Raw genomic sequence first — 20,836 nt, 5'->3', positions numbered from 1 at the left:
ATATTTGCTAGTTTTAGTCAAATTTTTAAATGACGAAAATTAAAACAGATTTTGCTGAAATATCCTGATTTGAAGTTAAGATTTGGTTCATTTTTCTGAAGGAACATCATACGATGTAATCGATTACAGTCAGAAAGCGGGAAAGCCTTTTTATTTCTTTACTCCTTCAGTTGATTTTTATAGTTTCTTTCTGATAATTTTGATATTTTCTGAAAAGACAGCTTGTGTTGCACGCTTCATTTTGAGGTTTTAAAGCTTAGATTGTAATTCAACTCAAATGCCAGTGTCTAAAATCATGTTAACATGTTGGTGCGTTGACACAATAATCCTTTTGCAAGTGATTATCGTAACTGCAACGATGAAATGAATCCATGTCAGAACTATTTGCAGCTTTAAATGGGTAAAACCAGGCGTAAACTAACCGTGACGTCACCCGCTGGTTTCAACGGCGAGAAAATGAAGCCCGGATTTTGCTACTTCCTGGTCGCCGTTTTGGATTTTTTGGAGCCAGTGACGTAAAAAGCGTCATCAAACAGACTGGACCGGAGAGCAACGAGGGGCAGGATTGGCTGAGGACTCTTATCCCGCCCACATTTTACCGCAGAGGCTTCTGTTGCTGTCTATCAAGTATAGCCACGCCCCCTGGCTCCGCCAACTTTAACGATTTATTTAAAATTCAGTATTGATTTATTTTAAGATCGGCCACCTGATCTCTCATTTTGACCATGAAAACTAACGGGAAAAAAATCCTGAGCTGTAGAACATCAGTCTATCAAATTTTATTTTTTCCAAAAATGAATTGGGGTCTATGGAGCAAAAGCTTTTTGGAGCCAACCCTAGCGGACGGCGGGATATTGCAAGTTTTTGACACTTCCGGGTTGGCTTCAATTCTGGAGCCAGATGCTACGTCCATAGGCGTCAGTTTAGGGGGGGGACGGCGGGGATGTGTCCCCCCCACTTTTTGTCAGGGGTCATTTTGTCTCCAACACATTCAAATTCTTCACATGTAAGCCGTTGTAAACCCAGTTACTGTCAGTAGTATAGAAGATTCCGACACTCCTGAACGCACCATCCGCACTCGGCCGAGAGTTGCACAGACATGCAGCACACCTTCGTGAGGTTAAAAAAAACGTCCAGATGCTAAATTTGCGCCTGTGCCAAGTGGAAGCTCCGACCAGAGGCGTGCAGGGGCAAAATTTCAGCCCGGGAGAATTAGTACTATAGCAGCCCACAGACCCCTCGACCTGCATGTACCGATAGCTCTACAGGTTGAGCCTCCGCCGTTGGTGTGGTGGTTGTGAGTTTGAGCCCAGCTTGTGGCATTTTGCCACAGTTCTTCGACATTTTGTCAAAGTGCTGTGGTCTCCGTCCCCCCCACTATTAAAAACAAACTGACGCCGTTGGCTACGTCCATCTTTATATACAGTCTATGGATAAAACACCAACTCTCCAGTTGAAGGATTAAATTAATCTGAGGTCTTTCTTTGTCAATTCTTTACAAGAAAACAGTCTCATATTCAGATATACAAAGAGGATGAACAAGAAGAAAGATCCGAGTATAAAACAAGGCTGCTGCTTCATTAACTGGCTTTTAACTCTTATTTTCTATAACTAACATCATTAACACGACTTCAAGGGTTCTCAGACTCGCTGAGACACTTTTATCTTTTACTTTCCAGCAGCATCAGCATGAAACAGGAGAGAAACGCTAAAAAGAAAGATTTGATTCCACAAATTAAAACAAAGTTGTATGAAAACACTCCAGCAACACGTTCTGTCGTACACTGAAGCAGCGGAGGACACGATTAGGAGCCCGTTTCAGCCGTTTTCTGCAGGCTACATGCAGGAGAAGGGTTCACAGATGAACCCTCTCACTGTGGTTCTGTGGAGCCCCAGAGCCTCAGCTATGGCTTTGGAACGCTCCAGACTAATAAATGTCAGTGACTTTGTTCCTCATCTGTTCTTGAATCTCTGTAGAACGTGGCATCATGCGCTGCTTTTTCAGATCCTTTAGCTATTTCACAATGAAGACAGGTTCTATTTAGTGACGTTTAGGTTGAACAAGCCTGGCAGTGATCACATGTGAGTGTTGAAGGTGAAACTGAACCAAGTTGACAAATTAATTTGGTCAGTTGGTAGCTAAGGGGGCAATAACTTTTTAACATGGAGCAAGGTGGGCTGGAAGGCATTTTTCCATTCATCTATCATCTCCCCACCCCTTAATCCTCTTTACAGTCGTGGGGGCTGGAATCTAACCCAGCTGACTTGGGATGAAGGCAGGAGACACCTGGACAGGTAACAGTCTGTCACAGGGCTACAGACAAACACTCACATTCACACCTACAGCCAATTTAGAGTCACCAGTTCACCCCAGCATGTTTTTGGACTGTGGGAGGAAACTGGAGAAGCTGGAGAAAACCCACACATGCACAGGGAGAACATGCACACTCCATCCAGAAAGATCCCAAGAAGGCCGGGACTTGAACCGGGGATCTTCTAGCTGCAAAGCGACAGTGCTAACCACTATCCACTGTGCAGCAAAAGCCACTTTTCCTTTTGGGTTATCTTTGTCTTACATTAAAATTAGTCTGAGGATCTGGAACATTTACATGTGACAAAAATAGAGGATTTCTCTGGAGGGGAAAATAACTAATCATGGACATGCTCTATGAATGCATGTAAACTTTAGCTCACAACTGTACAGCAGAAAAACAATAAGGCGGTTTGGTCATGATGTCAGACGCTGCGTCCGTCCCACTGCTGAGAAAAGCTTAAAAACAGAAGAAGAAGAGCATCTGGGAGGGAGTCTGTGTGGAAACATCCATGTTACACTGACTCTCAGTGAGGTGATGGTGAGTTTAACATGCTGCTGAAATGAACGGGCTTGTTGTTGTTACACTGAACTGTCTTTGTACTCAGTCATGCTGTTGAATCTGTGAGGAAATGCTGCAGGATAACTGCGGTGAATGCATCTGCTGAACAGCACTGACGATGCTTCAACAGAGAGATGATGAGAAACTTCACACAGGTTTCATATTTCACCCTCAGTGCCTACTACGAAACTGAACTCTTTACATACTTCTACTTCCTGATTGTTCTGGCTCTTTATGTTGCAATCATCAGTGCTAACGTTTTAATCATCGTGGTGATCTGCATGAACAGAAGCCTCCATGAGCCCATGTACCTGTTCCTGCTCAGCCTGTTTGCTAATGAACTGTATGGGAGTACAGGCTTGTTTCCATTCCTGCTGGTTCAGATCCTCTCTGACGTTCACACCGTTTCTTATTCGATCTGTTTACTGCAGGTTTTCTGTCTGTATTCATATGGAGGTATAGAGCTTTTGACTTTAGCCATCATGTCCTATGACAGATATCTCGCCATCTGTTATCCTCTGCAGTATAACACACGTATGACCTTCAATAAGATCGTCACGCTCACTGCTCTGATATGGATCTACCCTTTGTTCATCAATGCTGTTATAACCTACGGTCTGACTGGCAGTTTGCAGCTGTGTGGGAACATCATCAACAAAGTGTACTGTGACAACTACTACATTGTGAAGCTGGGCTGCTCTGACACCACCGTCAATAACGTGTTTGGACTGGTTCACATGTTCACCGTCATCTTTGGTCTGATCGTGTTAATCCTCTACACCTACATGAGGATCCTTAAGGTGTGTTTTTCTGGCAGCAAACAGACCAGACAGAAAGCCTTCAGCACCTGCACGCCTCACCTGGCCTCTCTGCTCAACTTCTCCTGCGGGGCTTTCTTTGAGATCGTGCAGGGCAGGTTTAATATGACCGGTTTGCCCAACCTGCTGCGTGTCGTCCTGTCCCTGTACTGGCTCACGTGTCAGCCGCTCATCAGCCCCTTAATGTACGGCCTGAAGCTGTCCAAAATACGCACCGTTTGTAAAACGCTGCTCTTTGGGAGGAAAATGTGACCGCAAATGTAATCCATGTGTCCTCATTATTAGATGTAATGTGACAACATGTAACTGCAGCATGAACATATTCTAATAAAACATAGAATCAAGTGTTCATTTTAGCCTCTGAATCATTGAAAGTCGACTCATCCACTGCATTTTGTTCTTTTACTGATGGTTTATGCACATCTAACAGTGCTACTGATCCGTCTGTTCTCTGGATGAATCACTTTAGTGGTGTGGTCTCTGAAAGCTCAGAAAATAATGGAAAAATGGAACTTTGTGTTTCCCAAAGACAACAAATGAAGAGTTCATTTGCAAAAACATAACTCCGTTCTGATAAATTTTCAGAAAACATTTTTTTATTATTTACTTGAGATATCAAACTGAAGTTCAGGGTTCTCACCAGGATTTTTTTTACAGCGTAACGGCAGGTTGGGACGGCCCGACATTATGCGCATGTACACTAGCCTTCATTAAATCTAATGAGCGGCCGGCCCAGATGTCAGCCAATGAGCATCACACAGATGCTCCAAATGCTCGTGATTGAGGTCACTATTCACCATACATGGCATCACGGAAACAACAGAGACAGGCTAATTGTAACCCCGAGATTGGAAGCGACTCTTAATTTTAGACGGGAACGGGTCAATCTACAGGAAAGTACGGCTGAGGTGTGGAGACATAAATTAACCTAGATAGGCACCCAGACCATAAAAACAAACACACATGCTGTTATCTGTCAAAATAACAGCGTAGCGGCCCTAATCACAGCGCAATCTTTTAAACTGACAGCGTAACGGCCCGTTACGCTGAAATGTGCTGGCGAGAACCCTGGAGTTGAGTGGACTTGACTCAGTAGTAAAATACATGACAAAATAGAGAAAAAATTATCTCAAGTAAACAATTAAAAAAAAAAAAGAGTTTTCTGAAAACGGAGTTACCTGGTTTTGCAAATGAACTCTTCAAATATCTTGTTCTGTCCAAAGATTATCAGTTTAATGTCACAGGAAGGAAACTAGAGAAGAAATCCTACACAGGAACAGGGTTCTGCAGATACCAGCCACTCAGATTTAATGCTGTACTGTAAACATTTTAATGCCACAACTGAAATCAACAATTTACACAGCTTTGTTTGTAAAAGATGATTTTTATATGAAAACTGTCCCTACATTTCACTATTTGTGAATGCACAATCCTCCCCTGACCACCCACATCTGCAGTCGTTCTCTGAAATCCATGTTTTCTAGACATTTCCCAGCTCTCCTCCACCTGGTCCAGCCTGTCGGTCACTTTAAAAACATGAACTTTTGGACAATCGTACCTGACCGGCTGGAACAAATATCGCAATAGTTCGACATGTTTACACAGATGCACGTCTATTATTATATATTATTTTTGTCAAATAATTTTCTTGAAAACTGCAGAAAGAAATCTTAAAGCCACTGAGAATCAAATTTAATGATTTTAATGCCATTTAAGGCCTTAATTAATGACTATTAATGCTTTTTAATACCCTGAGGAAGCTCCTATCAAAACATGTTTTAATTTTCTACTCAAACTGATTATTAATTATAGATCAACTGATGCAGCTTTAACATCTGATTAAGCACTTTAAGTCATCCATCTGACCTCTGATTCCTGGAAAAAGCCCAGAGGGGTTTACAGCAGCACAAAGAACTGAACATGAAAACACCAAGCAGACAAATCAAATATTTATAAAAAGGGCAAAATTCCCTAATGAACCATTAGATATGAAACAACAGTTTTATAATTATTGCTGGGTTTTCAGGAGAGACTGTAAGATGTTTGCAGCTGCAGGTTTAAAACCTGTCAGACAAATGATGTTGATGGAGTTTAGATTAAACTCAGTTATTTTGTTTAAAAGTTTAAATCATGATCAGTTCCACTTGTAACTCTGAATTTACTGTATTCAGTTGTAGAGCTGCTGCTATTAGTTGATATAATTAATGCACACTTTTTCTCTGCTCATAAATTCTATGAACTCTCAATAAAGGAGTTTTAATTTACATATTTTTCTGATTCTGTCGTTAGAACGAGTCTAAAACAATGAGAGCTGCTTGTTAACCGCTCTGCCTCATTTTAGAACGCCGGCTCAAACACAGGAGTTAAAAATGTCTGTGCTGAGAATCCAGGCGTATTCACAAAGATGTTAAAGCTGCTAACAAATAAAGGAACAGCAACACAACAAAGAGGAATGAGCTGCTTCACCGTATTGTAAAACATCCACCGAGTCCATGTTGCACTTAGTACAGAGATATGATTGAAATGATCCTAAAGGAAATTCTCGTGTTAGATTTTGATCAGAAAAAAACTGATGATGTAAGAAATGCAGAAAGCAATAAGACACAAGTGTTACGCATTACTCAGACAAAAATAGAAAACTAAAATAAGTAGAACAGAACAGGATAAAGCAATGCTGGCAGTTATACAAACCTAATTTTTTCACTTTGTAAAGTGGATTTTAAACAATTAAAAAAATTGAGCTAATTAATTAGAGGCTTTGTATTTAATCGTATTTTTGTCAAATAGCCATATTTGAAAACTTTCCACCCAACAAGCCAAGCAATGTTGTCTTCCTTCACTGCATCAGTGTTACCGGTGTGCCACAGATTAGGGAACAAAGAAAAGAGCTACTAAATGTGTTCTTTTTTGTGTAATTAGAGTTAACTTCCCAGTCCTAGTTTTTACCGTTTCTGGCTGATAAATGGTGTCATTTTGTGATAACTTCAACCCCACCGGTAGGTTGCACGGTTTAGTGAACCACTGAAATATCGTCTACAGATTTAGCCTCTGCACACATGTAACTGAGGCGAGCAAAAGATATGCACTGTACAACAATGCAGCAGTGCTCAAATGTTAGTTTGATGACAAGGAGATGCCACAAAGTATAAAGAAAGGCGTGTTTCTATATTAAATACAAGGCAAAACTCTTCTCCTAAATAACAGAATTAACTTAGAGAAAAACTAAGTGTGTATATTTATGGATGTCTCCATATTTCCTATTAAAATGCAGTCTTTGGCCGACATTTCACGAACTCTGAAGGCCTCTAACATGAGCAGAATGCCATGTGTAGCAAGTATTGGAAGCATAAGAAACTCTCTAGATAGTTGTTGGGTCCCAAAGAGCAAACAAAGCAAACTTTGAACAAACTGACATGTTGGAATCCTACCGTCTTACTGTACCTGATCATTTGTATCTTCTTAAGGTTTCTGGGTGTCACGGTTGCATTTTAACACGTACATTTTAGATCAGATGTCACCACCTCTGGAGTTTGAGGTGTCGTTTGGACTCATGAAGCCAACTGTTAAAAGTGCGAGAAGGAACATTTATCTGCATTTATCTGTGGCTGTTTGGTGTTCACAGCTTTCTCCAGTTCTATCCTCATCGGTACTGTTCATCGTGGTCGTCTGTGTTATTTGATCCATCACTTTAGTTTCCAAACAGAAGCTGCCAGAAGGAGAATATTAGATAAACCAAACCCATATAAACATACTGCATTGTTGCGTAGAATCAGTAAATACCAGTGCATGACGTATTTTTAAATATTTAATCACTCTAAGGCACCATTTAAAAGTGTTTTATTCCAAACCAGGCCTGGATTACTAAGCTTCTAATCAGAGTAACGGACACAGTTTGAAAGAAAAACATCTTCCTGGACAAACACTCATCAGCAACAACAAACAGCGGTAACCACGGCAACAACAGCGCGTCCTCCCGTGATTCCTCTGTGCTAATTGGCCCGTTAGCGAGGCATCTCCACAGTGTCCGAGTGTCCACACAGACTCAGACCTCTGGGGTGTTACCGATGGAAAAAGCTGCTGTTGATGAGGAGGAGCTCCGGCGGGGCTCATTAAGGTGAAACCTCACAGTAAACATGATGAAACGGACCTGAAGAGTCCCCACTGCCCGCTAACTGTGGCCTCGACGTCACACGGCGACACTAAGCATGTTTCAGGTAGGACATGACCCGAAGAGGAAAGAAACCTTCAACAACAGTCTGGTTTGGAGCGGTTCTCACCTGGACCGGTGAAGCTCTGGGGTTAGAATGATTCTGTTGAGGTGATTTCTTGACAAAACGTCCTCCAGATGGTTCCTAAAAGCAGAGAAAAAGAGTGTTTACATGAAGTAAAAGTTCTTACAAGAAGCCTGAAAGACAGAAAACATGAAGGGGATTTAAAATAAATGAGTCACATAACTAACCACGTTCTTGAAATTTCCACTGGAAAATAAGCAGATAAAAGTCATATCAAGTTAGTTTTAGCTTTTTAACACATGACATCCAGCATAAACTCTTTTTCAGTGGATATAAACAATAAATCAGGCGATTACTATTAGGCAAATGATTTTATGCATTTATATCCAATTTGTGATGAAGACAGAAGAAATTCCTGACAGTATTTTAGTATTTACCATGTTCTGGATGGGCAGATTAACCATTAAAAATACCCGACTCAACGATACCCGTCCTGTTTTCATGATTGATTCATCTGCGGACTGTTTCCCATATTTATTTACTTGGAGCAACAGTCTGATCCCCAAAAACATTTATTTTACTTTCTGTGCTGCAAAGAAGAGCATCAGATCCTCACAGCAAATGGGCAAAATGCACCAACATTATTTTTATTTATATTATTTTTATTTCATCATAAGTGAGTGAACTAATGTGTAAAATTGTAAAAACATTAAATTACAGCACAAATGCATGAAAAAACTCCAGCTGCTGCGAATGAGCAGAAGGTGAACTGATCTCAAAGGATGTGAACATTTAGCTTTACCTGCTACCCTGGTTCTCCACAAGACATCTCTTCAGTGAATGTAGTCTGTAAATATCAGACTCCAAATGATCCAATCTTTTACTTTTTTATCATCACAGACACATAATGATCTTAAAGAGAAGTGGGCCTAGACGCTAAGAGGGAGGGAGTTTATTGAAGTCTTCTTGGGCTCACACAGTAAATCATTTAAAATAGAAACTTGATATTCAGTCTCAGGAAACTGCAGAGCGACAGAAGAACCAACAATATCTCCTGTTTTCTCCTTTAATGAGTCGACTCTTCTGGTGCTTTCAGACCAAAGAACTACAGACTCTTCACAACCTGCTCAAACTCTTGGTACAGGACCTCACCACACGGGTCAACAAGGTTTCCTTCTCATTTCTACTCTGAAGCTCACCTTCTCCTGCTCAAACTGCTGACAAATGTTTGTGCTGCTCTAAAGTCTGGTCTCCAGAACTTCCTAAAAACTCTCAAAGTCTCTTCTGCTGCAGGTTGCTTTGTAGAACTGTTCCAGAAAACCTCACTAAACCACATGGAGGGGCCTCAAGATAGTCGTCCAAATGAAACCGTACAAAAACCAAACTAGCACAACCCAAACGCTAAAGTCTCCTGCAGCCTACCAGAGAAGCTCTTTAAACAGAGAATCAGGACAGGAACTCTTACCTTCTGGACAACCAACGTTGGTTCACAAACAACCAAAAACCTCTAAAGACTCACTACAGCCAAGATAAAGACACAACTCAGCTGCACCAAATCCACTAATAACTGCACACATTAGCACCATGTGCTAACTGTGGCTAAAGAACCACATTTACCAAGACAACTATCCAGTACAAAGCCCTAAAACACACCAAGAAACACAATAAAGAGGATTTTACTGCTGGAAGCTGCAAGCCAACGCCTAAAGAACAAACCCAGTTCAGTGAAGAGAAGCAGAGGAAATGTTTGACTGCAGACATAAAGCAGGAAGACACTGAGCTGCTCAGGTGTTCCTGATGACACCAAGCAGCCACCTGGACAGCCAATAGGAACACAGCTTACTGGAAGTCCAGAGGGCTGGCTTAGTGAAGGAAATTTAGTTTAAAGTTGAAGCAGAAAGTTAACAAAGAAAGATGAAAACCACCTTCTGATCCCTGAAATCTCTGAGTTTTCACACAAAGAACACCTGAACATGTCAAACTGGTTCCATAGTAGAACCTTCACTGTAAAAACATCACAGTATGGTGTGTTGATCAAAAAACATTACAACCGGCTGTCTAGGGTCGCCGAGGAGCAAAATGCTCTGAAATTACACCAGAATGCAGGAAATAGGATCAATAATTTTCATTATTAGACCCCCTGTCAGCACCAGCACAAACCAAATCTCACCCTAAGATCTGGTCACCCGTTGGCAGCCCTGTACTCGTCACGCTAACTGTGTCATACAGATGGTTAGTTGAAGTAGTAGTTGAATCAACCGCATATTTCACTGCATTTGGTTAGTTGTCGTGTCAGTCAGGTTAACTGCCTGCTCACTGTAGTTGGTTAATTGTAGTAAGAGTCATTTTATCTGCATGATACAGATGGATAGTTGTAGTAGAAGTTACCTGCTACACTGCAGAGGGCTAGCTGAAATAACTGCCACACTAAGCTAGGTTAATGTAGTGCTAATCGAGTTAACTGTGTCATACATGTTTGTTTTTAGTAATAGCCATGTTTCCAGCCTACTACACTATGGAATGTTGTAATATTAGTTAAAGAAAGCTAGCAGTCATTTTTGCTGCATTTTCCACCACTACGGTTCATTTTATGCCTTCTTTCAGACATTCTGTTTTTCTGACTCTGTGTTTGAGAATGTGGGTTCAGGGCCTTTAGACCTGCTCTGCATCCAAACATAAAACCATAAAGATTTCTCTGAGAACGTACGTTTGGCTGCACTTTGACTCTCGGGGAGCTCTGCTGTGTCGTCACTGTGCTGGACTTCATTCCAAGTGACGACGGTTTTAAAACGCTCAGTCAGAACCTCAGCAGGGGAATCTGGAGGGAGGAGAGTCATGGATCAGAGATGAACACAAGTAAGAGCTGCTGGTTCATGTCCACTCAAACCAAAGTCTTCTGTCATGTTCCTGTCACTGACGTTTCCACTGAATGTGATCCTGTTTGCAGAGAAGTGGGTTTTGCAGGCAGAAGGTCAGACTGTGATGTGAAGAAAAAAGGCGTCTGATTTCACTGCTCAGCTTCATGGCTCATAGTTTTAAACACCTGCATGTGTTCAGGGATGTTTGCAGCCTGTAGGAAAAAGCTTGATGGTGCAGAGAAATGATCACGTGGAATCATCTGGTTTTAAATCAGATCAATAACGGTGCAGCAGTCACTCAGTTATTCAGCTTGTCTGTTTGGTCCTGATTTGTCTCAGTGATCATTTCCTATCAAGTCTGAAACATGTCATAGCTTTACGGTTTTTGCAGAGAACTGATTTTTGTGCTGATTTCTGCTCACGGTGAACGACACGTTCTGGTTTTCTGTGAACCGATTTCACTTTCAAGCAGAGTGGAAACGAAGAGTCCATTTACAAAAACAGGTCACTCCGTTTTCAGAAAACTGACTTTTTAAATTGAGATAATAACACTAATAATTAATTTTTTCTCCACTTTGTCATGTATTTTTCTACTGAGTCAACTTCAGTTTGATTGATATTATCTCAAGTAAACAATAAAATAAAAAGTTTTCTGAACATTTATTATTAACATTTAGTTATCTGTTTTTGCAAAGAAACTCTTCAGATATATCAGGTATCAGAAAGCCGGCTTTAGTTGGACCTCTAAATGCAGTAGTTGCACAGAGCTGATGAAATGAATGATGCTTTAGTGCCCTTCCTTTTGTCGTTGCTGCATCACTTGTTTCATAATATGGTCAGAAAAACACAAATTACGATCCGTGTTTTCCTCTGTTTTGTCTGGTTTACTGTTTATGCCTAAAATTAGTCTTTATTTTGGTGAAACCGTCTTAAAAACTGACAGCAGTCTTTGTGAATGGGGCTGGCGCTGGTGCTCCTGGTCTGTACGAGGACAAAAAGAGATCCTGTTGAGTTTCTGTCAGCTGATAGAACGTTCAAAGTTTCTGGAAGCTGTTTGTGTGAAGCATCAGTTTGTGTGTTCTGCTCAGTTTTAGACTTGCTTTATGTTAAATCCTGATATTTTCTTCAAAGTTTCATGGCTAAAGGTCTGTCATTTGTCGCATGCTTCAGGCAGTATGAAATGTAAAAAGACCTTCAGACCCACAGAGGAGTGAGATGGGATTCATGTTTACGCCTTTTTTTAAGTCACTTTTCATCTCTTAATGGCTGTTTTTAGTCCCACTTTGGATTATTTTTCATGTCTTTGTGGTTGTTTGCTTTTAATTCTGGTACTTTTGTGTCTAATATTGCTAAATTTGTGCCTCTCTCTGAATGTCTTACTTTTCGTAATGATTGTTTTCTGTCACGTTGTGGTTGCCTTGCATCTCTTTTGAGCCACTTTGTCTTCTTATGGTCACTCCATGTCTCTTTTCTGTCTCGTTTTGTGTCTCTTAATATGATTCTGGAACAAAACCAGAGGCTCCTGCTCGTAGACCTGCACAACCTAAAGCTGTTCTTTACTTCTGCAAATATGAACAAAAGAAGATAACTGATGTTAAAAATAATTAAATATTTGCTGATAAATGTGCTTAAAGTAATTTTAACTTTTAATATGTCACGAGAGATGCTTATTCACTATTTAAAGAGTCAGATGTTGTGAATTTTACTTCCAAATGTATTAAAATATAAACTCAAACTGAGACAGAAAAAAAATGACAATGACTAGAATTAATGCATGTATTTTTACCTAAAACTTTGGTCAACAATTAGTGAAAGAAACACACTTCTGACGACTTGTCAAACCTGCTCAGTCAGTTATGAATGTTTAGTGAAAACAATCATTATTTCTTTCATTTTTCTGATCAAGTTTTTCATCTTAAAGCGTTCTACATGTTAGGTTGTGTATTATTGTGACATGCAGCAACATGTGGCTCAGAAAATATCACTAATCTGAATCTGAGCTCAAAGATGGTACTTTTCATAAATGTAGACCTTTTTCATGTTTCAGCTGCTCCATAATCACAGACTTTTGTTTTACTTGTACAATATAACATTCTGAATAAATGAAATGATGAGAAATAACAGTGAACATGTCAGGCCTCCGTCTTTAACAGTTCCTGAGACGTCGTCTTGCAAACAGACTCAAATTTCAACGTGTGAAAACTGTGCTGAAAGTGGGTCAGAGTGCAGTTTTTTAAAATCAATCTGAACTTTCACAAAGTATTTATAAATATCCACGCTTTATGTTATGAGCATTTCAATCAAATCAGAGCAAAAACTTTAATTTTGAGATGGAATGACTCATATTTGAAGACATCCTAAATGTGTTATCTGTTTGAATCTAAATTTAAATTACTGTCACTCAATAATCGACTTTTTGTGTTTTTGCAAATGTTTCAGCACAACCAGACCGTTAAACTTCTTCTCTTGTCCCTTTTCGTCTCCAGGCTGACTGACGAGGAGGTTTCTGGAGAGGACGGAGGATGGCGAACATCTCCTCGCACAGACACTTCGTCCTGGACGGGTTCTTCGAGCTCGGAGCGCTGAGGCCGGTTCTGTTCGTTCCGTTCTCGATCATGTTCGCCATGTCGCTGTCGGCAAACTCCCTGCTGCTGTACGTCGTGGCCTCCCACAGGAGCCTCCACTCGCCCATGTGCATCCTGATCGCCGGCATGGCCTGCGTCGACCTGAGCCTCCCGCTGTTCTTCGTCCCCAACATGCTGCTGAGCTTCCTGTTTGACTGGAGGAGCATCTCTCTGATTGGCTGCCTGCTTCAGATGCACCTCATTCACTTCGTGGGAGCGTTTCAGTCCACGCTGCTGGTGTGGATGGCTATCGACCGCTACTTCGCCATCTGCACGCCGCTCAGCTACCGCGACCGCATGGCGCTGCCGAGGTTCCTCAAGTTCATGATCCCGTGTTTGATCAGGAACTTCACGATGAACACGCTGATGGTGGGTCTGGCGGGTAGGCTGGCGTTCTGCGGAGGGAACGTCATGAACCACTGCTTCTGTGAACACATGGCTTTGGTCAACCTCGCCTGTGGAAGCACCGCCGTCAACAACCTGGTGGGGCTGCTCACCCTCTTCCTCATCCCCGTCGCCGACTTCATCCTCATCACCATCTCCTACGTCGTCATCTTTGGCTCTGTGCTGCATTCGGGAAAATCGGGCACCAAAGCTCTCCGCACCTGCGTCACCCACATCGTGGTGATGGTGGTCAGCCTGATGGTGGCGCTCATCGCCTTCCTGTCCTACCGGATCAGAAACAGCCTCCCAGCGGCCGTCCGGGTTTTCTTCAGCACCATGTACCTGCTGTTCCCGAGCTGCTTCAACCCGATCATCTACGGCATCCGAACCACCGAGATCCGACAGCACATCCTCAACACGCTGAGCTGCTGTCGACGCTTCCACACCGTCACTTATTCCTAAGAACGTTTTTAAAAACTGCCCACTTTGTTGTGAGCACAAACCAGAAGCAACACGATGGAGGAACAATAAATGCAAACTATGGATCAGCACCAAAGGAAGCAGAATCTCAAAGGTTTACTGATAGAACATCTAAATGTAAGACTAAACTGTAAAACTATCCGTGATAAATGAAGCTTACTGGTGTTTTGTTGTGTTCTCTGATGGAAGCGTTTGGCTGGATTTACACTGTGAAGTCGTTCAGGTCCAAACAGAGAGGACAGAACACGTGGACCAGAACCTGGATGACCTCCTGGACTGTGGTTTGGTCTGGATCAGGTCTGAATCTGGGTTGGATCGGTTCCTGAATCTGGTTTGGGTGTGGATCTGGATCATGTGTGGACCTGGATCTAACTGGATCTAGACTGTATCTGGGTCTGAACTGGATCTGAATCTGGATGGAATCTCAATCTGTACCTGGATTTGGTCAGAGTCCGTATAAGGGTCTAGATCTGTTTTGGAATGTGGATTCAAATCTGTTTTGGATCGAAATCTTATTTTGGATCTTGATCTGAAAGTGGTTTGGATCTGGATTATGGACATATTAAAGACATTCACAGCTTTAAATCCTCTTCAAACCCGATCTCTCTACTCTGTTCAGCGTCTGTAGAAAGATGTTTCACCGTGCTGGATGTATCTACAACAACTTGCTGCTCTGTTCACTGTTTCTGAGCCATGCTGCCCTTATTTCATTGATCCAGTTTGTTTTCTTGTGCTTTCTGTTTTCTTGTGCTGTCTAAAACTGTCCAAAATGACTTTAAAACTTGTCTAAAATAACTTGAAATTTGTACAAAGTAACATTAATTGTCCAAAAATTACTCAAAAAAGCTTGAAAACTGTTAATTTAATATTGCAATTTTTGAGTCACTACAAACAGAAATTTGGGGCAAGTATTTTGTCATTTTGTACCAGCTTTAGTCCAGGTTTTAGTCTCATCAGCTGTAGAAAGACTTTTCACCATGCTGGACAGTAGATTCTATCATTCTTACATTCTGGATCATCTCAGTCTAATATTGTCCAAAATCTCTAAGAGAAATTTGATGGGTGAGACGTAAAATGTCCTAATTCTGGAATGAGCCTTTATTACTTTACATTTTCAGAACCAAAAAATACATTTCAGCTTTGTTAAAAACCACAACCAAATCAATTTCATATCCCAAAATAAATCTGCTTTTAGTTCAGCAAATTTTTTTCTATATCCAATTTGGAGCATATATTGTAGTTTTAACAGCAAAACTGCAGCGATTTACTGCCTTTGAAACGAGTGTTGGTTCCCTGGATGTGCTTCTGTTTTCTGATTTTTCAGTAGAAAAATGTTTTTAAAAGAATTTTGGCTACATATCAGCATGTGTGATAGATTTAGGTAAAAACAAGTTATAACAAATGCAAAATCACATTTTTACCAATATTTTGATACTAGGCTCACTTTTTAGACGTGATTCATGTGCCAAAACTAATTTATAATTTTAATAATACAGTGTAAAAAGACGAGAACATAAAAGAATCAACACTGAGATAAATCAAACTGACCCATAAACCCATCCGTGGATCTTAATGATGTCCTCCTTTAGGATATCGTCTCTTACTTGAATGTAAGCAGCAGCTGGAGATGAAGCAGCGTTCGTGTTTTCTTCTCTGACATGTGGTGTGAAAGTGCAGATTTCAAAGCAACACCAGGACTGTGTGGTTCATTGTGTTCAGTGTTTATTATATTTCTGCAGTCTGATAGAAAACATCTGGTGTTTCCTTCACATTCTCTGACATCCAAATAAAATCAGATAAAACCTCCACCAGACCTCCAACAGCAGCCGTCTGGAATGCAGCTCTCTGATTGGACGTGCAGAGCGCTGACGCCCCCTTCAGGACAGACAGGGAGCTTACAACGAGCTGAGTTTAATCTACATCAGATCTACTGCCGTCTACTGTACACACACATTAATACACAGCTCCGAGCCCTCTCTCTCTCTCTCTCTCACACACACACACACACATTTTCTGCCTATACATGTGAGGACCCTCATTCACCTGAACCTGGGTTTACCTTGAACCTTAAAACCAAGTCTGAACCTTTGAACAGTCCACTGAAGGGGTGAGGATGACAACCAAATGTCCTCACAAAGGTGGATGTACAGGGACATACACACATTATGAGGATCCTCTATGATATGGTTAGCCAACTTTAAACCTGATAGAAATAAACCCTACAATACAATCTGAAACCGTCCAAAAATATGTTCTCACATGGCTTTAAATCCACACTGGTCCTCTTAAAGTTAGACGAACAACAACACATACGCATATTGTGAGGGATTTCACGTATATGGCCCCGAAAATAAACCTGATCCTGATCCCAAATGAATCCTAAAACCAACTTTTAACCCCCATCAGCTCACTGAAGTTCTTCACACAAAGATGACTGCACAAAATGCCCTCACATGGTCCTGAACTCCAACTGAACCCCACAAAGATAGCAAATACCCACTGTGGAGACCTGTTTGGATCAGATGCCATGCCAGCCCTCGAAACTGAACCCTTTCCTGATCCTAAAGAACCCCCCATCCCACAGCTAAAGGCCAAAGTGAGGTCTGCACAAAATGTCCTGACCAAGCCTGAAATCCACACATAGACAAACAAGAACACAAACACATTGTGGAGACCATCAGAGACAAACCGCCCTTAACTTCAACCTGAACCTGAACCTAAATAAACCCTTAAGCCCCCTTCTAAGGTTTGTCCCAGGCTTGTACAACACAATAAGTTTCCACATGGTCTAAAACTCAATCTGGTCTTCACGAAGATCGACATACAAAACAAACGCACTGTAGGCACCATTGTGGATTTGATGCCAAGCCAGTCTTCTAACTTAGCCCAATTCTTATCCTAAAAGAACAGCCCTTCGAAAGGTTTGTCTCCATGTGAGGACCATACAGAACGACCTCACATGGTGTAAAAACAGAACTGGTCCTCACAAAACTAGACGTACAGCAACACAAACTCATGCCCTCGTGGATGTGAAGCTTTTCCAGTCCTCTAACTTTAACTGGCTCCCAATTGTAAAAGAAAGGCCTTTTAAAGTTTTGTCCTAAAGTGAGGACCACGCAGAATATCCTCACATGGCACAAAAATCCAACAGGTCCTCACAACGTAAGACACAAAATAAAACACAAGAGACATTGTAGGGACCCCTGCGGACATGATGATGATCCCAAAAGAGCGTCCCGATGGCCCTATGAAGGTTTGCCCTAAAAGTTAAAATGTCCTCATTTCCCCAAAACGTCCTCACATGGCAGAAAATTCGTCCTGGTCCTCACAAATACAGACGTACAGGTTTGACACACACACACAGAAACATCTTTGGCAGGAAGCAGCTTCTTCTTCTGCTGAACAAACGACAACACACACAGGAAGCTGCACGGGATTGGACGGTGATGATGTCATCAGGTGGCAAAGCTCTCTCTCACACACACACACACAGACACACACACACACACACACACACACACACGCACACACAGTCTGCAGTGTTTAGTGTTGTCACAATACCGCCTTTAATAAGTGAGTTTTCAGTTTCAGGTGGTGGAGTCCAGGTGAGCGGACCAACAGCTCCACCTGCTGTCAGAGTCGTGAACCTGCTGCACTCAGCAGGAGCACTAAGGAATTATGGGTAATGAAGTCTCTTCTATTTATTAATGTTTATCTTTTAAATTTAACGATGAAACTGCCTGTGAGTGACGCTCTATAACTCTTTTCTTTAATATACTTTTATATGCTTCTCCGTGCTGCATTCACTGTCCTCTCCAGCTCAAGGTCTGATGATAGAAAGTCAAATATCGGGCTATGGAGAAAAAAGAATGCTTCTAGTCACAGAGTTAGAAGAAAAACTATTTAACGATTTGTATTTTTATGGGCTAAAACTACAATTTGTCGCTCTTTAAATCATGAACGCCCCACAATAAAGAGACTCCATGTACATCCCATTTTGGTTCCAACACATATTTTAGTTCTTGAATGCCTCCTAAGCTTCTTTCAGTCCATAATCTTTATCGTAGTTTCTGTATGCCCCATACTTATTTCGCCTCAAATTAATTCAAGTCTTTTCTTTTTGCTAAATGTTCAAAATTTTGTTCAGTTTCAAAATGTCCTACACTGGTTTTAACTCCTGAATGCCCCATGCTTATTTTGGCTCTTTAATTGCCCTGCTTATTTGAGTCCCTGAACACATCACACTTATTTCTATTCCTGAATATCTCACCATCATTTTTGACAGTCAAAGAACTAATATAAATGTGAGGCGTTCAGGAGCTGGCTTCAGTCTAAAATTCCCTACGCTCATTTTGGTTCCTGAACACCTCATACTAGCTTATTTAAATCTGCCTTATTTCTGTCGCTCAATGCCCCGCGGTCATTTTTATTCTGGAACGTTAACAGCTAAATAACTAAAACAACTGTGAGGTGTTCAGGAACTAAAAAGAGTGGTTAAAATGAAATCCCTAATTTAGTGTCTTTACAACCGCCCCTGAACATTTCTGCTCCTGAACATGCTCATTGTACTTTAGAAATGTCCCACACTGGTAGTAACTCCTGAAGGCCTCACGCTTACTCTCATTCCCCAACTACCCGGTCCTTTCAAGTCTCTGAACAATTATATTCCTGAATGTCCCACACTCACTTTTGTTCCTGAACGCCTCTCCTCTTTGTTGTTGACAGTCAAAGATCATTTCAGTCCCTGAACGCACCACGCTGGCTGCTGTTCTAGTCTAAGATCGGACTCTAAAGGCTGATCTGTAATCAGCCGAGCTCCACAAACAGCTGGCGTTTCTGTTTTTTATTAGGCATTTTAGTTTGAAATTCTAAGGCAACGTTGCAAATTTCAGCTTCAGAGTAAGAGTCTAATCGCTTCTGACGTCTTGGATTTAATCAACAGTGGCTGCTTGTACGTTTCGGTTACCATGACAACACTAGTACGGCGGTTAGTGGTTACAGAGCGTGGAGTGGTTTGAATCCCTTCGTTTTCGCCTTAAAACTGCCAAAAAATGTCGAATTCTGACGAGCTTCAAGGTGCTAATTAGCAGGTTGATTAAAGGGCTGTGACATGGCACATAGAAGGAAAAGATATTCTTACTTCACGTTAAAACAGTGGCATATGTAGAGTGGTTTGACAAAGAGTTTCATTCTCACTTCAGTAACACTCAGGAACTGGATCCTTTAACTGACCCAATAAATTAAGGTCCTCCTTAACCAGCGTTATCAGGATCAGTTAAAGGATTGTAACAGATTATCTACACGGTTTAAGAACGGATCATTGTCATGCAATCTGGTCAATAATTAAAATGAACCAAGTGTTTGTGCTGCTTAAAAACCTCCGTGGAACCAATTAAAACCCTTCCTTCCCATTAATTTATCTACTGATTGGTGTTTAAAACCTTAAACTGCACCTTAATTCAGAAACGAAACCCACCAGTCAATCAGACGACGGCTTTCTCTGTAACTCTAGTGGCCACACGGATGATGTAGCAGTTTGTATGAGGTCATCACAGTGATGTCATCGGAGAGAGCACTTTCATACGACAGACAACACTCACACACACAAACCAAAGCCCATTAATAATCATAATAATAATAATAATATCAATAACGGTGATTAAGCAGAAATCAGCAACTGTCCCACGTGGCTTCATCATCATCGTCTTCATCATCAGTCCTTCGTGTCTCTGTGTGAAGTCCACTTCAGGTTCCAGACAGGAAGTGAGTCTGACGTCGCTAATTAATAACTGAAGGTTACACCTGCACCCGCACCTGAACACCTCTAATTAAGACACTAATGAGCTCGTCAACCTGCTCGTTAACAGGCGGACCTAATTAACCCCGCCCCCTCCTGGAGACTCCGCCCCCCTCCTCGTCCCGTCTACCAGACCTCGCAGCGCTTCCCGGTGTTCATGGGCGTTCCGGCAGGACAGTTGAAGTGGCGGCTGAAGTCCGGCGAGTTGCCGAGCGTGCCGATGACCCGGTACCGAGGCGGGCTGTGGGTGTCGGTCACCAGGCCCTCGTGAGCGCTCTCTGGTGTTCGGACGGAGCACCACACCTAGAAAATGCACAACACAGGTGAGCTGAAGGGTTTAGTTCAGGCAACTGGACTTATTCTTATCATCCCAGACACCTGAAACTCATCAAAATGTTTTCAAGACATTTAGAAAATGATATGACTTAAAAAAACAGTCCAAAGTACCTCAACCTTTTCCAAACTGCCCCAAAGCTTTACCAGAATAACTAAGCTTTACAAATTTAGAAAAACATCCACAATGACAAAATGTGTTCGGAAGGAGTTTAAATGCCTAAATAACTAAAATAATGTCTAAAATTCCTTGAAAATTGCACAAAATTATTGGAAAAATGTTCAAATTGACCAAAATAATATACATAATTTTCTCTTTAACTAAATGCCACCATCAATATTATGGGATGTGTCACAGTTTGAACAGTTTAATGTCTACAACATAGAGTCACTGTAACAATCATTGGTACTCTAGATCTTCTGTTCCAGTTTTTCCA

At 41.4% G+C, this 20,836-nt stretch overlaps 3 protein-coding genes across 3 annotated transcripts in view; 2 read left to right on the top strand and 1 right to left on the bottom strand.

The window, feature by feature from the left end:
• The first annotated feature begins 3,007 nt into the window (after positions 1-3,007).
• LOC110955176 (olfactory receptor 4D1-like) lies at positions 3,008-3,943 on the top strand. Its single transcript, XM_051957945.1, has one exon. The coding sequence runs from the start codon at positions 3,008-3,010 to the stop codon at positions 3,941-3,943; it is 936 nt and encodes a 311-aa protein (XP_051813905.1).
• A 9,294-nt stretch (positions 3,944-13,237) lies between these two features.
• On the top strand, positions 13,238-15,823 carry LOC127536733 (olfactory receptor 52K1-like). Its single transcript, XM_051957943.1, has one exon. It carries the CDS (start codon positions 13,304-13,306, stop codon positions 14,249-14,251), a length of 948 nt encoding a protein of 315 aa, XP_051813903.1. The 5' UTR covers positions 13,238-13,303; the 3' UTR covers positions 14,252-15,823.
• Positions 15,824-15,974: 151 nt separating this feature from the next.
• Positions 15,975-20,836, bottom strand: part of ece2b (endothelin converting enzyme 2b) — a 45,734-nt gene continuing 40,872 nt past the window's right edge. Inside the window, exon 19 of the mRNA XM_022200059.2 lies at positions 15,975-20,369. Coding sequence (XP_022055751.1) covers positions 20,193-20,369 — 177 coding nt within the window. The 3' untranslated portion in view covers positions 15,975-20,192. The remainder of the gene's footprint in view (positions 20,370-20,836) is intronic.

This window comes from Acanthochromis polyacanthus, chromosome 13, assembly GCF_021347895.1.
Source record: "Acanthochromis polyacanthus isolate Apoly-LR-REF ecotype Palm Island chromosome 13, KAUST_Apoly_ChrSc, whole genome shotgun sequence".
Taxonomy (NCBI): Eukaryota; Metazoa; Chordata; class Actinopteri; family Pomacentridae; genus Acanthochromis; species Acanthochromis polyacanthus.
This window is presented reverse-complemented; position numbering and strand designations above follow the sequence as displayed.

Coding starts and splice junctions, on each gene's coding strand:
- LOC127536733 (XM_051957943.1), top strand. CDS start 13,304: ATGGCGAACATCTCCTCGCACAGACACTTCGTCCTGGACGGGTTCTTC.
- LOC110955176 (XM_051957945.1), top strand. CDS start 3,008: ATGATGAGAAACTTCACACAGGTTTCATATTTCACCCTCAGTGCCTAC.